Source organism: Scyliorhinus torazame, chromosome 3 (genome assembly GCF_047496885.1).
Source record: "Scyliorhinus torazame isolate Kashiwa2021f chromosome 3, sScyTor2.1, whole genome shotgun sequence".
In the NCBI taxonomy this organism is placed as follows: domain Eukaryota; kingdom Metazoa; phylum Chordata; class Chondrichthyes; order Carcharhiniformes; family Scyliorhinidae; genus Scyliorhinus; species Scyliorhinus torazame.
In genome coordinates this window covers 131,835,709-131,850,295 of record NC_092709.1, presented here as the reverse complement: position 1 = coordinate 131,850,295, position 14,587 = coordinate 131,835,709, and the positions used below count along the sequence as shown (strand labels likewise).

General features: G+C 47.1%; 1 protein-coding gene across 2 annotated transcripts in view; it reads right to left on the bottom strand.

Moving 5' to 3' along the window:
- Positions 1-14,587, bottom strand: part of fras1 (Fraser extracellular matrix complex subunit 1) — a 714,708-nt gene that overhangs the window by 87,021 nt on the left and 613,100 nt on the right. For both annotated transcript variants that reach the window (XM_072496214.1, XM_072496215.1), the window contains 4 exons: positions 10,309-10,653; positions 9,824-9,984; positions 7,038-7,185; positions 1,842-2,047 (listed from right to left, as the gene is read on the bottom strand). In XM_072496214.1, the coding sequence (XP_072352315.1) occupies positions 1,842-2,047; positions 7,038-7,185; positions 9,824-9,984; positions 10,309-10,653 (860 nt within the window). The remainder of the gene's footprint in view (positions 1-1,841; positions 2,048-7,037; positions 7,186-9,823; positions 9,985-10,308; positions 10,654-14,587) is intronic.

Here is a 14,587-nt window from a genome sequence, read left to right as displayed (position 1 = left end):
TGATCCGAAGTTCATCCAGCTTCAGCTCCAGTTCCCTAACACGGTCTTTGAGGAGCTGAAGTTGGGTGCACTTCCCGCAGGTATAGTCAGTGGGGACACCGGTGGTATCACTCACCACCCACATCCTACAGGAGGAGCATGTAACTGGCCTAGCCTCCATCCCCTCTTACCTGACAGAATATAGCTGCCCTGTGGACTAACTAGATCTCTGCCCTCCGACCCTGCTCCCAGTCAGCTACACTTTCTGTAAACTCCTGGCTCTCTTCGCACTCTTTGCGGAAATGTCGGAAACAAAATGAAAGGAGCACCTTACTCCCTCCTCACCTAACTCCCTCGGTCACCAAACTCTCACTATCGCACTCAAATGCACCAAATTCAGGTGGGGGTGAATTAAAAATTCAAAGCCAATGAACAGGACTTCAATCCGCCGAGAACATGCCATTGTTATTTTTGTAGTAGTGGGTTTCTTGGCATCCAACTCTCCTGCTCCAGAAAGATGGAACATTGCATTAACATATTCAAGTCAGTCTCCCATTCCAATTGAGTGTGCCATTTAAAAGTTTACAGTTGTTGGCAAAAAGGAAAATGAAGATTACGGGCTTCCCAAGGCAAGCCCTTGTTTCAAAATTGTTATGGGCCAGGAGGAGCTAGAATGCCCCTCTTGGACCCTCAAAGAAGTCTTATCCCTCCCCTTTGCCAATTTCACCCTCCATCTCCCCAAAGCTCCAATGGCCAACCTTCCCTACCCTCCTAACTGCTGTATGCATCTGCACATTTCCACTACTTCCGGCTTCCCAATCTGACGGGTTTGCCAGCAACCCTGCTCACTCGTATGGTCCACCACACCAAAGTACCCCTTAATTCCCCCCCCCCCCCCCCCCCCCCCCCCCCCTGCCACCCCCCAGAGGGTTGGTCAGACAGGGCCAGACACAACTGGACCAGCCACAAAAGTGCTGTAATTATAAGAACAGGTCTGAGGCTGGGTATCGTGTGGTAAGTCATCCACCTCCTTACTCCACAAAGCTTGTCCACCATTTACAAGGCACAGGTCAGGAGTTTAATGGAATTCTCTCCACTTGACTAGATGAGGGCGACCTCAACAACAAGGAACTTGACATGATCCAGGTCAAAGCAACCAGATTGAACAGCATCCTATCCATTACTTAAACTTCTTTACTATCAGCGCAATGTGGCAGCTGTGTGTTCCCTCTACAAGACGCACTGCAACAACTCACCAAGGCTACTTCAACAGCATCTTTTAAACTTATAGTCTCACCACCTCGAAGGACAAGGCCAGCAGGTGCATGCAAAACACTACCATCTGCAAGTTTCTGTCCAAGCCACATACCATCCTGACTTAAGATATATAACCGCCATTCCTTCAGTCGCTGGGTCAAAATCCTAGAACTCCCTCCCTAACTGCACTGTGGGAGTACTTTCACAACCTGGTCTGCAATGTTTCAAGAAGGCAGCTCACCAATGTTCCCCTGTATTTCTTTTTAGCATGTTCTCAATTTTCTTAAGTATGCAGACGTGCAGCTGGAACAATCTAAAGCAGACGTCTTGTGCTTGATCTGCATAGTAACGTATGGTTTGTTGCATTGCCATGTGACTGCACAGCTTAGCGGGAACATGGCTCAGCACCATCTTCTCAAAGGCATGAAGCATGTCCTATCAATGCTGATCCTAACCCATGGATGAATATAAGAAATGTTTATTGGCATCAAGCTGCCTCCGTGAAGTGCAGAATGGCATAACTACTATGACGTGACATTCCTCTCCAATTCGAAGGAAATCACAAGTAAGCAAAGAATGCCTGGACAAGTTCAAGAGAGGTTTACCTTTTCTCCCTTCTGGAATGTAAGGCGCGAGTCATCGGAATTCCTCCTTTCATCAAAATCTTCCATCACCTCTGCAGTCAGCTGTCGAGTATAGCATCTCACAGAAGACTCATAGCTGAGATCACCAGTTCGGATAATGGGAACATGTAATTCATCTTCCTTCTCCTTCACTCTGTAGATGTCCTTACCAAACTGCATACTAGGAACTGAAATACCAAGTAAGGCTTACAATTCTCTTTTAATTACAATAGCAATAAAGTAATTTTGTCTAATTTGAGGTTTATCAAGCATAACCTCATTTACATGTTACAATACATTTTTGTACATTGCAACTGTACTCTTAATTTTGTGAAGAGAACGGTAAACTGTGATTTTAATGCTGCCCTTTGTTTTAATGATGTGTCCACACCAGAAATATGAACTCCACAGATGCTGACTAACCTGAGTGTTATCAACATTTCCAGCATCTAAAATCCCTTTTTTTGCTTTCTATTAATACATTTTTAACCTTGATTTGATGTACTAATTGATAGCAGCACATATACCAAGTTTATATCACTTTGGAGGAGATCACCTATCTTGGATTATCATGAAAACATATTCACGTTTGTGTTTTCCCCAACACCTAATAAACCAAATCCAAACTCTTCCAATCCATGAAGGATGTAGAAGGAAGAATGCCTTTTGTTTTCCAGCCCCTGACCAATGCAGATACATGAGACAGAGAGAGAGACAGAGAGAGGGGGGGAGACACAGAGACAGAGAAAGAGAGAGAGAGAGAGACAGAGAGAAACAGACAGAGAGAGAAAGAGGGCGTGATTTAATGGCCACCTTGCGCTTAAGCGAGAATGCGACAAGGCCGTTAGATCGCGGGAGAGGCCAAAAACAAGAACTGCGCGGGCGCCGATCGATTTGTGATCTAACTGGCCCGCTCCCATTAGCGAAATCATCAACATGCCATGGTGTGGCGGGAAAACAATAATAACCACCTTAAGGCCAATCTCCATACAATTAATAGGAGCGACCCCTATCTAATGGCCTCCCATGATCTAACCGCCTCCCAAGCAAGTGGGCATGCGGGCATCAATTGGTACACTTTTTTAAAACTGTGAAGCTAGTGGAAGGGCTGCTGTGGGGAACCGAGGAGCTTACTGGCCACCTTTGCTTCTGGGCAATGAGCCCAGGGGTACTGGGGTTGCTGCCCCAGTGCTCAGAGGGTGAGGTGGGGGAGCACCGAGGGCCGGTCTCCGTTGAGGCGGCCCACCATCGGTGGTGGGGAGAGTGCGGACCTGGAGGGGGGAGGGGGAGGTGCCTGCCCGCGGCCTGAAGGGGGGTGGTGGGGAGATAGGTGCCCCAGCACGTGCGGGTCCACCATGTCACCCCCGGATCATTTGTTCCTGTTCCGGGGGGCAACCCCAGCCCCTCACCGACCACCCATAACTCCCACTAATTGCGCAGGCCTCTGGCCATGCAGCTGAAGGCGATTGCTAATTGGGAATAGGCAATTGTAGTTAAGTGACCACTTCACAGCTCTCAAGTGGCCACGGGAGAGGCCAAAAACAAGAACTGCGTGGGCGCCGATCGATTTGTGATCTAACTGGCCCGCTCCCATTAGCAAAATCATCAACATGCCATGGTGTGGCGGGTGGCCACGGGTCTCCGCTGTGGCTGTGGTACGTGGGCAGAGCATGTCGGATGGCAGGGGGTGTGCAGGTGGTGGAGGCAGCAATGGGGAATGAGGGTGCCGGGGTGGAAGTCACCACTGGTTGTCAGTCTCATACCCTCACCAAATCCGGACAGATATTACATGGAATGGATGATATCTTGGTCCCCGTCGAAGATGCCCTCGTGGTGCTGCTGGCAGGCCAGGTGGCCAGAAGCCAGAGAAGAGGGTGGCAGCAGCGTCGATAGAGGCTCGAGGCGGTGGCCCAAGGTGTACAGGTGTTGGTGGTCTTTCAAACAGATGATGGACAGCATGTGCCACAGGAGGCTCCGCCTCAACAAGGGGACAGTGCGGCACCTATGCCATGTCCTCGTAGACTTGGTACCACGTGGCGAAGGAGGATACCCGCTCCCGGTGGCCATCAAGGGTACCGCAGCACTGAACCTCAGGATAAGTCCAGGGCTCAAGTGGGGACTTGTGTGCGATCGCACAAGCTGCAGCCCACACGTGCATCCGTGAGTTCTCGGGTGCACTCTTTGCCTAGGCAGCGAGCTATATAAACTTTGACATGGACAAAGCCCAACAAGATGCCCGGGCAGCAGGATTCTCCACCATATAGACAGCACGCATGTTGCCTTGCACTCACTCGGCCACCTGGGAGTGCCTTACATCATCAGGAAAGGGTTCCACTTCCTGAACGTCCAGCTCGTGTACGACCACCATATGAGGATCATGCATGCGTGTGCACGCTCCCAGGGAGTGTGCACGACAGCTACAACCTGGGCAATCGGACATCCCTGGCCTCTTCGAGGACCAACCCAGGATGGCCGGTCAGCTCTTGGGGGATAAGGGGTACCAGCTGAGGACCTTGCTAATGATGCCATTATGGAGGCTGGTGATCAATGTGGAGACCTGATATAACAAGGCCCATGTAGCCACCTGGGCTGTCATTGAGCTGTGCATCAGACTCCTGAAAATGCGGTTGTGATGCCTCAACAGCCTTGGTGATGAACTACAGTACATGCCCCAGAGGATTGCCTGCTTAGTTGTGCTCTGCTGTGCCCTCCACAACCTGGCACAGCAGCAAGGTGACGAGGTGGAGGAGGAGGAGGAACATGTGGCCACCTCCGAGTAGGAGGACGAGAAGGCGCCGGACCAGGAGGGGCTGCATTTTCCAGGGGACATGGAGGGGAAGGTATGCTCGACTCTGGGACATAAAGTCAATTAGAAGCACACTGTGTGCTAGGCCACAACATGTTGCAGATAGACTAAATTGGTGAGCAAGGAAACTTCTGCCCCTCCAAGATATGCGATTAGCTGGATTGGCTATGCTAAATTGGCCCTGGGTGGGGATAATGTAGGGTTTGGGCATGGGTAGGATGCTCTTTCAGAGGCTCGGTGCAGACTCGACGGGCCGAATGGCCTCCTTCTGCACTGTAGGGATTCTATGATTCTCACTCAGGATGGAAGTTCTGTCCTTGGGAGCTGCTTGCCAATCTGATTGACTGGCAGCTCCATCAGTCCCGGTAGCACTCAAGCTCAGTAGTGGGTGTGGCCAAGAAGTAGTTCTGGAGAAGATCATGGCTACCCCGAGAAGATAAGTCCTGTGGTTTTAGGGCAGGAAGGAAATCCAGAGCCCACTGATTGGGCAGAGGGTGGTGGGGAGCCAGGTTCTATCGGACTGGTGGCATGGAAAGGTGGTGAAGACCTTTTGGGGCAGTACATAGATTCTTGTAGGACAGCCCTGAATGTTGTGCCTCTCTACCTTCCTGTCCTTTCTCATGAAGGCCTTTAAAAATGCCTCCATTCCTGCTCACCATCCCATGCCTAAATAACTGTTAATTATTAATTTACAGATGGCGGACGGGCTGCCGATTGCAGCACCTGCCCACCTAGTGTATTATGGGTGAGCCACCTTAACTATTTTAGGTGTCCTCCATCCATAGAAAACACACCCACAGATGCAGGTAAGAATCAATCCTGAGTTGAAAAAGAAAATGGGTGTTTGCAGTTTCAATAGCTGTTTGTTGGCATTTTTGTGTTATTGCTGTAATCATTATAGTGTTATTATTGTTTGACTGCTTCCACAACACATCATTAACATAGTGGGTGTCTATAAATTCACAGTTTGGTTGACAGCTCCAAGAGATGATTAAGGAATTAGCTGTCTTTGATGTGGGGCCATGAATACAAATGTTTGTTTTAATAAAGCACTTGAGGAGATTAAAATATATTGGCCAGAATTCTCTGGTGATTGTGATTCACTTTTCCCACCAGCAGCACACCCCCACCCGTGGATTTCCCAGCAATGGGAAATCCCATTGACAAGCGGCGGGAAGATCGAATCCTACCGCTAGCGAATGGATGAGAAACACACAACAGGGGTACTGGAGAATTCAGCCCATTGAATGAGCTTTTATCAATGAGTGTTTTACGTGCATGCAGTGAAGCTTGCAATAGGTTCCTTGCACTGAATTTTATTTCATCTTAGCATGACTCCTGAGGTCTGCCTATGGTGGATACTGGTGAGTTGGCATGGAGGGTGTGAGGGTAAAGAGTGGTGGGTGAGGGGGCATAGGTTAGCATGAGTTGACACTAAGTTGGCATATTGGTACTAAGAGGCTATGGGGGTGAATGAGAGGTCATGGTTGGCATAAAGGGTATAAGGGGTCATGGAGGTGAGTGAGGTTGGCATGGAAGTTATGGGGGCCAAGTCCTGGTATGACTTGGCATTGATGCATAATGGGGAAGTGTAGCGATTGAGAAGGGTCTGCTTGACGTTGAGGTTCTAATATTAAACCATACAACTAGGACAAAGTCCCAGAGCACTGAGTTGGGCCTTATAATCAGACTACGTTTTAAAGGAGAAAAAGGGGTAGCGAGGGGGAGAGAGGTTTAGGGAGATGGTATCAGAGCTCAGGGTGTTGGCAGCTGAAGGTCCATCACCAATGTTGGAGCAATTAACATCAGGGATGCTCAAAACGCCAGAATGAGAAGAGCGCAGATATCTCGGAATAGATTACAGAGCTGGGGGGGTTGCATGGAGTGATTCACAAACAAGGTTAAAAGGTTGAACATCAAGGTGCTGCGTAACAGAGAATTATGAAACCTGGTTTTATGAAAACATCTAAACATAAACAGGTTAGTAACCCAATCCAGCATGTTAAATAAATCTACTGTTTATTTCCATTATAAATTACGAATTTGATCATAATGAACTATTTAAGGGCAACAGGAACACAAAATACATCACATTCACTGGTGAAATTCCCAATGCAATCTTCCTTTCAACACTTAGTGAGAAACAGCTTAGTATGCAGTTAACTTCCTTTACAGCATTTCTGATTAAGGAATTGAAAAACTGCATAATTTGGCAGCAATTTACCATGTTAATAATTATTGCAAAATGACAAACTTACAGCAGACATCCATTCAAATTCACTGACTTTCCTGCAAGAGTATCAGGTTTGGATATTAAATTTATAAAGATACATTTCAGACTTTCTGCTTAAACTGTTACTTAAGCAACCTACCATCCTGATAGGTGTCATTGATAGAAACGGTAGCCTGGTAGGGCTTAGTGAGCTCTGCTCCTTGTGCTGAGCTCAGGAATACAATGAAAGTTTCATTCCCTTCAATGATTGGATTCTGCACATCATCCAGAATTGTTAAAGTGCAGGTCTGTAAGGATAAAAGGAGGATTTTTAAGTAACCTCAGTCATCAAATGGCTCTATTGATAGAAATTAAAACAGATAGTGCTGAAAGTGCTGGACTCAGCAGATCTGCCAGTGTCTATGGAGAGAGAAACAGAAGGTGGTATTCAATGAAGGTGATGGGGCCTTGCCCACTGGCTGGAGTGCCAGTGACAGCCCCGCATCGCCTATGTTCATGAAGATGCACCATATCAAGTGCCAATCAGGCATTTAACTTGGCAGCGGCGAGCCTTCCCCAGGGTCAAGGACCCTGGTGGGCAGAAGAACTGCATGCCAAGCACTGTCTGCCAATCACAGGCTGGCAGCTCTTCATTGCTCGCAGCCATCACAGGGAAGGTTGTGGCTGCTGCTAGTAATGCACCCACCTGAGGCCGAGGATTGCCAAAGACCCAGTCCCGGTGAGTAATTGTGGGAGGGTGGTCATGAATTGGGGTCAGCAACAAGGGTAGAGGGTTGCTCTCAGCAGGCACATGCCCCTTTCCTGATGTTAGGTCCCTCAACCAGGCACCAATGAGGGACATCCACCTTTCCCTCCTGAAAGCTGGCAAGCAAACAGGCCAGGGTTTTGTGCATGGTGAGTCTCCCACTCACTGTTGATGAATCTCAGCGGTGGCAGGATGAAGACGTCAACTGGGTATTAATTGATTAATTGTTCAGTTAAGGGCTTCAATTGGTGGCAGGGCTTAAGGCTGTCCATGGACCTTCCCACCACAAACTTCACCAGAACAGAGATAGGAAGGTGGCAGCCCCCCACTCTCCCTCCAAACCACCAGATTAAATGCACCTCACCGCCAAACCTGCCATGGGGAAGACATTAAATTCCACCCAGCATTAACATTTCAGGCCTGTCTCCTTTCACCAGAAGGCTTTAGAAATGTAATATGTTTCAAACATGTAAATTGGGGAGGGTGGAAAGAAGAAGAGATGGGAACGCCTGTGAGAACGTAAATAAGTTTGGAATAAAATACAAAAAAAATATAGAGATCGGGACACCCTTTCGAAATGGCAGCCCAATCCCTGCGTTCAGCACCCCAGTGATGAAAATGATTCTATGTGTGGGCGAAACCGATGGGAAACTCACAGGTCCCAAAAAAGTGACCAAGTGTTGTTAGATAGCGGTGGGGAGCTCGTTGGGGAAACCCCCAGCAAAACTTGCCACAAATGACACTTAGAAACTTTTCCGTTAAATCGCGCCTTAAATGTTGCTGCCGGGACTCAATAGCGTGTGATTCGCACTTCCGTTGGGGGCACTATTCGGTAAGCAAGTCGGGACACGCAAATGGGCCAGCACTCTGCTGGCACAAATTGAGAGCAGTTCCTGAATCAGCGGCCTTGTAACCACTGGAACCGGAATTAGTGTCAAAGAGCCTGACAGCTGGAGCTGTTTTTAAGCACTCTACGTACCACATATTCACTGCAGCCTCAAAGATGGTACATAGAAGACCTGCCCTGCAAACCCCTGCTCCCCCCCCCCCCCCTCCCCTCCCTCCACAGAGGTCAGGAGTCCGAGGTGCACTCACAGCTCCATGACAGTGAGGACGGACAGTGAGGGTGGGCCACAGGCTCGAGCCTGCCTTCCTGAACACTGCCTGGGAGATGGTGGCAAACACAATCAGTGCTGCCAGCCTCACCAGGAGGCAGTTAGTGATCCTAAGGATTTGAGGTCACTGATGAGGTCTCTGCCCTGAGAGGGATAGAGAACCAAGGAAGGTTTCAGGGGCTACAGCGCAGGTGTCCTTTGGCTCTCTGCTGATCCCCTGCTTCCTCTGAAGTGGGATAGTGCTTCTGGGGAGTGCCAACACCTTGTTGGCCCCTGATTGCGCTTGACCATGCCCATCCCCTTGATGATATAGCTGGGGTATGAGGGTGTCCAGAGTGGCTGCCTGGGTGGGCTCCCAGATGACCAGAGGCTCTCTATGTATTCACGGGAGCAGTCAGCAGTGTGAGCAGACAGGAGCCTGCAAGTAGCACCAAAGCGGTTTGTTTAAACCACATACTGCAACAATGGCGGTCTAAGGCAGTCCACCCCGATCCTGAGGGAGACACCCCAAGTCCACGGACTTGGCATCAAGTTGTTCACTACTATTGCAACCGGACTGGGCAGCCACCCTTCAACAAACCCGACAATTTGAGGCGTTTTAGCCTTCCGCTCCTCCTCGGCAACCATGGCGCCCAGACTCCGCTTGTAAATGCTTGCACTAATTCGTGTCCGCGAGGGTTCAGCCTAAGAGGGATGCCGGGGTGGAATATGAAGTACCCAAGCCTTCAATGATATTAAGATACATGCAAATGATAGCTTTGCATGGATCTGCCAGCATGTTATGCAAACATTGATATCGTTGCCAGCTTGGGACCAGAGCATGGTGTCGGAATCAGGCGCAAAATAGATTTGTTCCATTTTATGGGATTCTCTGCCCGATCATGATTCTCACTTCTGGCGTCGCAAAACGGAGAATCCAGCCGATATGTGAAGAATCACAGGTGTAAAACCATTTGCAAATGAATTTTCATTTTGTATATATTGTCACCGTACACTGAATCAATGCCTTGGTTTAAACACAGCTCTGTGCAAATTGTGGTACTATTTTAGATGAAGGGCATTTACCTCTTCTGTTTTACCAGGTGCAAAATCAATCTTCTTCGAACTGGGGATATAGTCAATGCCTGGAGTTGCAGAAGGAGGATCTGAAGGGCGTGTTGCACACCATACTGAAGTGGGGGTGGACAAATCACTGCCATGTCTGATAACTGGTATTTCAATGGAACCTATAAATAAATACATTTCAGGATGACATTATAATGCCAGTCTGGTGAGAAACTGCAGCTCTTGTACTACTGCTGAAGTATCATATTTTATAAATTTAAATCTTTAAATTACAATCACATATTTCATTACATTAAGGCAGCACTTGGGTCAGTCCCGGTTACTTGATCAAAATTGTATCCAATGTCTATGTATTATCAAAATAAATAGAAAAATAATGGAGAATGTATTTTAAATCCATCATGCTTTCTGTAACTTTACAGTTTGTGATGCTGCAATCAGACAGACTAGCTGACTGATGATAACAGGAATAATCATGCACATACCTGCATCTTCACTAACAGTGAAGGAAGAGTTTGCAAAAAACACCAATGAGGCATCATTGGGACCATTTATAATCACTTTGGCAGCTGCAACTTCCCCAATCCGTGCATTGTCAGACGCATCAGCCAGGGCGATCTCAAAGTCCTCCTCCTCCTCATACTCACTGTCATCAATCAGCTTGACATCGCATGTTGACATGCTTACACCAGGGCCAAAGACCACGTGATTCTCATGTGTCATTCCTCTGGTTTTGAAATCTGAACCGGATTCCAATGTATATAGGCTGCTGCCTTTGGCTGTTTTTGGTACAGTATAGCAGACGGCTGAAACTGTACTACTGGTGTCCCCTGTGGAACGACAAAAGTTCAAAAGGGATATATGGATATGTATTTTTCAAATCACATCAGGATCATGTATAACCAGAGTTAGGAGCATTTGTCGTTTAGCTTTAATTTTTTTTTGTAATTCTACGCTCCATAACACCTCAGTATCATGCTGCGTCCAGTATTCAGTCATGCAGGGACAAGAAAACAGCATCTGTCTGATACATGAGAAAGTAATTTTTGCCTGTGGAAGAAATAGTAAAGAGTGTCATCCAAAATGTTGCAAAACTCTTGGGGCTAAATTACATAGGGTGTCCTGATAGGTGGGCTGCCTGATACCAACCCATCACTGGTCGAATGCTGATGGGCGGGCAGGAAGGTGTCCCCCTGCTTTCAATCCTGCCAGCAGGGGATGCGTGTTAAATCCAGCACTTGCAGGGTTACTGTTTCATATTTTCGCCATAAGTTTTTCTGTGCACTATTTAAGTCCAATATTTTGCGTAAAATCACATAAAATCCTTCTGCTCATTATTTTAACAAAATTAACCCAATTAATTTTTAGATAGCACAAAAGGAAAAATGGCACAAACGCATTAAATATACCCAGGAATTTGAAACACTCATGCAATTCTTATTCTGGTGTTCTCTTTTCTGACTTTATTGTTGTCCATTATTAAAATATTTCTACAAATTACATTGTGATGCGTAACATTGCTTGGTGGCCAAATATTATACTAAAAATGGTTTGAGATAGCCATATTCAGAAGGTTCTTAGTTGCAAAATACAGACCAACCTATAAACACATGGGATAGCATCTGACATCATGAACTTTGGTTAATCTAACCATATTTGATTATTGTCAGAGGAGCCATCCTTCAGAAAGTAATTAAGATAAAGCAATATGTCACTATGTAACTAGAGGAGTTCTAATCAGTCAGAGAGAGACAAATTGCAAACTCATTTAAACATGTGAAACTGTATTAAAATTTTAAGTGTGGCCTGTAAATCAAAATGGCTGATCGCTATTTGTCATAAGTGATCCTTGGCAGGACTACCTGAGGGAGAATAACAAAAGCTCATCTGATGGCTTAGTAAATAAATGCGCCTCATGGTTTGGTACTAAGTCTCAAGACCAGAAGATTGCATGCCCAGCTCTTCATTTTGCTTATTTCAGGACAGACAGCAATAGGTGAAATTAATGGAAAATCTGGCACAAAAAGACAAAAATACTGGACAACCTCAGCAGGTCTGACAGTATCTGTGGCGAGAAGGGAATTAATGTTTCAAGTCTTGATGACTCTATGACAAAGCTTTGAAAAAGAGTTATCCAGACTCAAAACATTAGTTCCCTTCTCGCTCCACAGATGCTATCAGAGCTGCTGTGATTGCCAGTATTTTCTGTTAGAATCTGGCTGATTGTGTAAGTGTGTATAACTACCCCGCTACGCTCTACCCAGGCAATGCTCAACACCCAGATGGTAAATAGGAACAACTACCCATGCTCAGTCAATGGGCGTAGTTGTCTATGCTTTTAAAGCTGAGACCAGGCTATTACATCTTTTTTCACAATGAAATCTGTGGTGCCAGTGAGTAAGCATACAGAGCTGATTGGAAGATACAGTCTAGTCTAAAGATCCTACTTATTGACATGCTGAGGCTGATGAGCCAGAGAATAGGATATCTGGTATTGATACAAGTAACTACAAGAATGCAGTCAGATTTGAAGACAGGAACATCTTCTACTTTCTCTTACCTTCATCCCAAAAAGACAAATACAGTAGAACCTCAGAGCTAATATAAGAAATAGGAGCAAGAATAGACCATATGGTCTGTTGAGACCACACTCTCACCCAATATGATCATGGCTGATTTTCAACTCCACTTTTCCGCCCCCTCCCCAATTCTTCAATTCCCTGAGAGGCCAAAAATCTGCCAATATCAGCCTTAAATATGTTCACCAATGGAGCATGCCCCCTAGGGTAGGGAATTCCAAAGGTTCACAGCCCTCTAAGTAAAAGAGTTTCTATTCATCTCAGTTTTAAATGATCAGCCTCTAATCCTAAACCTGCGGTGGTCTAGATTCCCCAGATATGGGAGACAACCGGTGTGCCTATCCTTAAGCCCCTTCAGAATCTTGTATGATTCAATTGATTGCACGCTTCAATGAGTTACCGGTGCTAAGATCAAAGGTTGTCCAATTCTGAAATGGTCACAACTCTAAAGTATCTGAAAAGTAGTAAAAACATTTTTTGTAAAATTGAATTTCAGCAAAATAACTTTGATATATTACATGTTAAAAAATAGGGTTCAGGTCCACAGATTATTAAAATTTGAACAGGAGTAGTAAATCTAGCCCCTCGAGTGTGTTCCATCATTCAGCGAGATCATCACTGATCTACAACCTCCCTTCATATAACCACCTTTTCTCCAGATTATTTAGTACTGTTGGTTGATACAATCCACCAATAATTGGGATGTACAGCGTACATATCTGGCATCACATCAGCACTCAAATTCATATACATTGGGCGAGATTTTCCGACCCCCTGCCGGGTCGGAGAATCGCCGGGGGCTGGCGTGAAACCCGCCCCTGCAGGTTGCCGAAGTATCCGGCACCGGAGATTCGGCGGGGGCGGGAATCGCGCTGCGCCGGTTGGCGGGCCCCCCCGCGCGATTCTCCAGCCCAGATGGGCCGAAGTCCCGCCACTAAAACGCCTGTCCCGCCGGCGTAAATGAAACCAACTACCTTACCGGCAGGACAAGGCGGCGCGGGTGGGCTCCGGGGTCCTGGGGGGGGCGCGGGGCGATCTGGCCCCGGGGGGTGCCCCCACGGTGGCCTGGCCCGCGATCGGGGCCCACCGATCCACGGGCGGGCCTGTGCCGTGGGGGCACTCTTTCCCTTCCGCCTCCGCCACGGTCTCCACCATGGCGGAGGCGGAAGAGACTCCCTCCACTGCGCATGCACGGGAATGCCGTCAGCGGCCGCTAACGCTCCCGCGCATGCCATTGTCATTTCCGCGCCAGCTGGCGGGGCACCAAAGGCCTTTTCCGCCAGCTGGCGGGGCAGAAATTCGTCCGGCGCCGACCTAGCCCCTTAAGGTTGGGGCTCGGCCCCCAAAGATGCATTACGCACCTTTGGGGCGGCGCGATGCCCATCTGATTTGCGCCGTTTTGGGTGCCAGTCGGCGGACATCGCGCCGTTTCCGCAGAATTTTTCCCCATATTTTCATTTGTGTGATATGCAAAACATATTTTTAGCTTGGCAGCATTATCCTATTAGTGGAAAATATGAATCGTATTGCTACTAAATAGTTCCAGCATGAAACAGCCAGTTTCACCTATTGCTCAAATTCCTCAACCAGCCCGTGCTTTGAAAATTCAGAACAAAGGATGGGTTTTTCCAGCACTGCCAGTGGCAGCCATCGTCGCAAGCGGGACAGGAAAATATGGAGAACAGCCAGAAAGCCAATTGATGTTGCTGGCAGGGCCAGGAAATTGTGGCAATAATTTGCAGCATTACATATGATTCCATGATTGGACAACACTTACTGAACAGTCCTGTGTGTGCTAAGAATTACACTAACAACCCAGTAAGAGCATCAGTCAAGTTCACAATGTGGCTCTTTTGCACTTACCGAAAGCCAGATATATTAATGCACACGGTCCTGTCCTCCAATATGTCCAGACATTGTGTATTTTTCAATTAAACAGAAGTATGGGGTCAGCTGTACCCTGGTGCATGGCAATGACACAACTTATCAGAATCAACTCGTTTTTTTTAGAATTTAAGCAAAGACTTGGGAGATAATTGTTCTCTGATGCATTGTTTATGGCAACATCTTGACCAATTAGCCCCCTTTTCTCATTCAGTATAAATTGTTGTTCCCTTTGAAATTTGGTGTTCTTCTGTCAGTCCTGATGATTGCAAGATGAAGAGCTTCAACAGAATATCTCTTT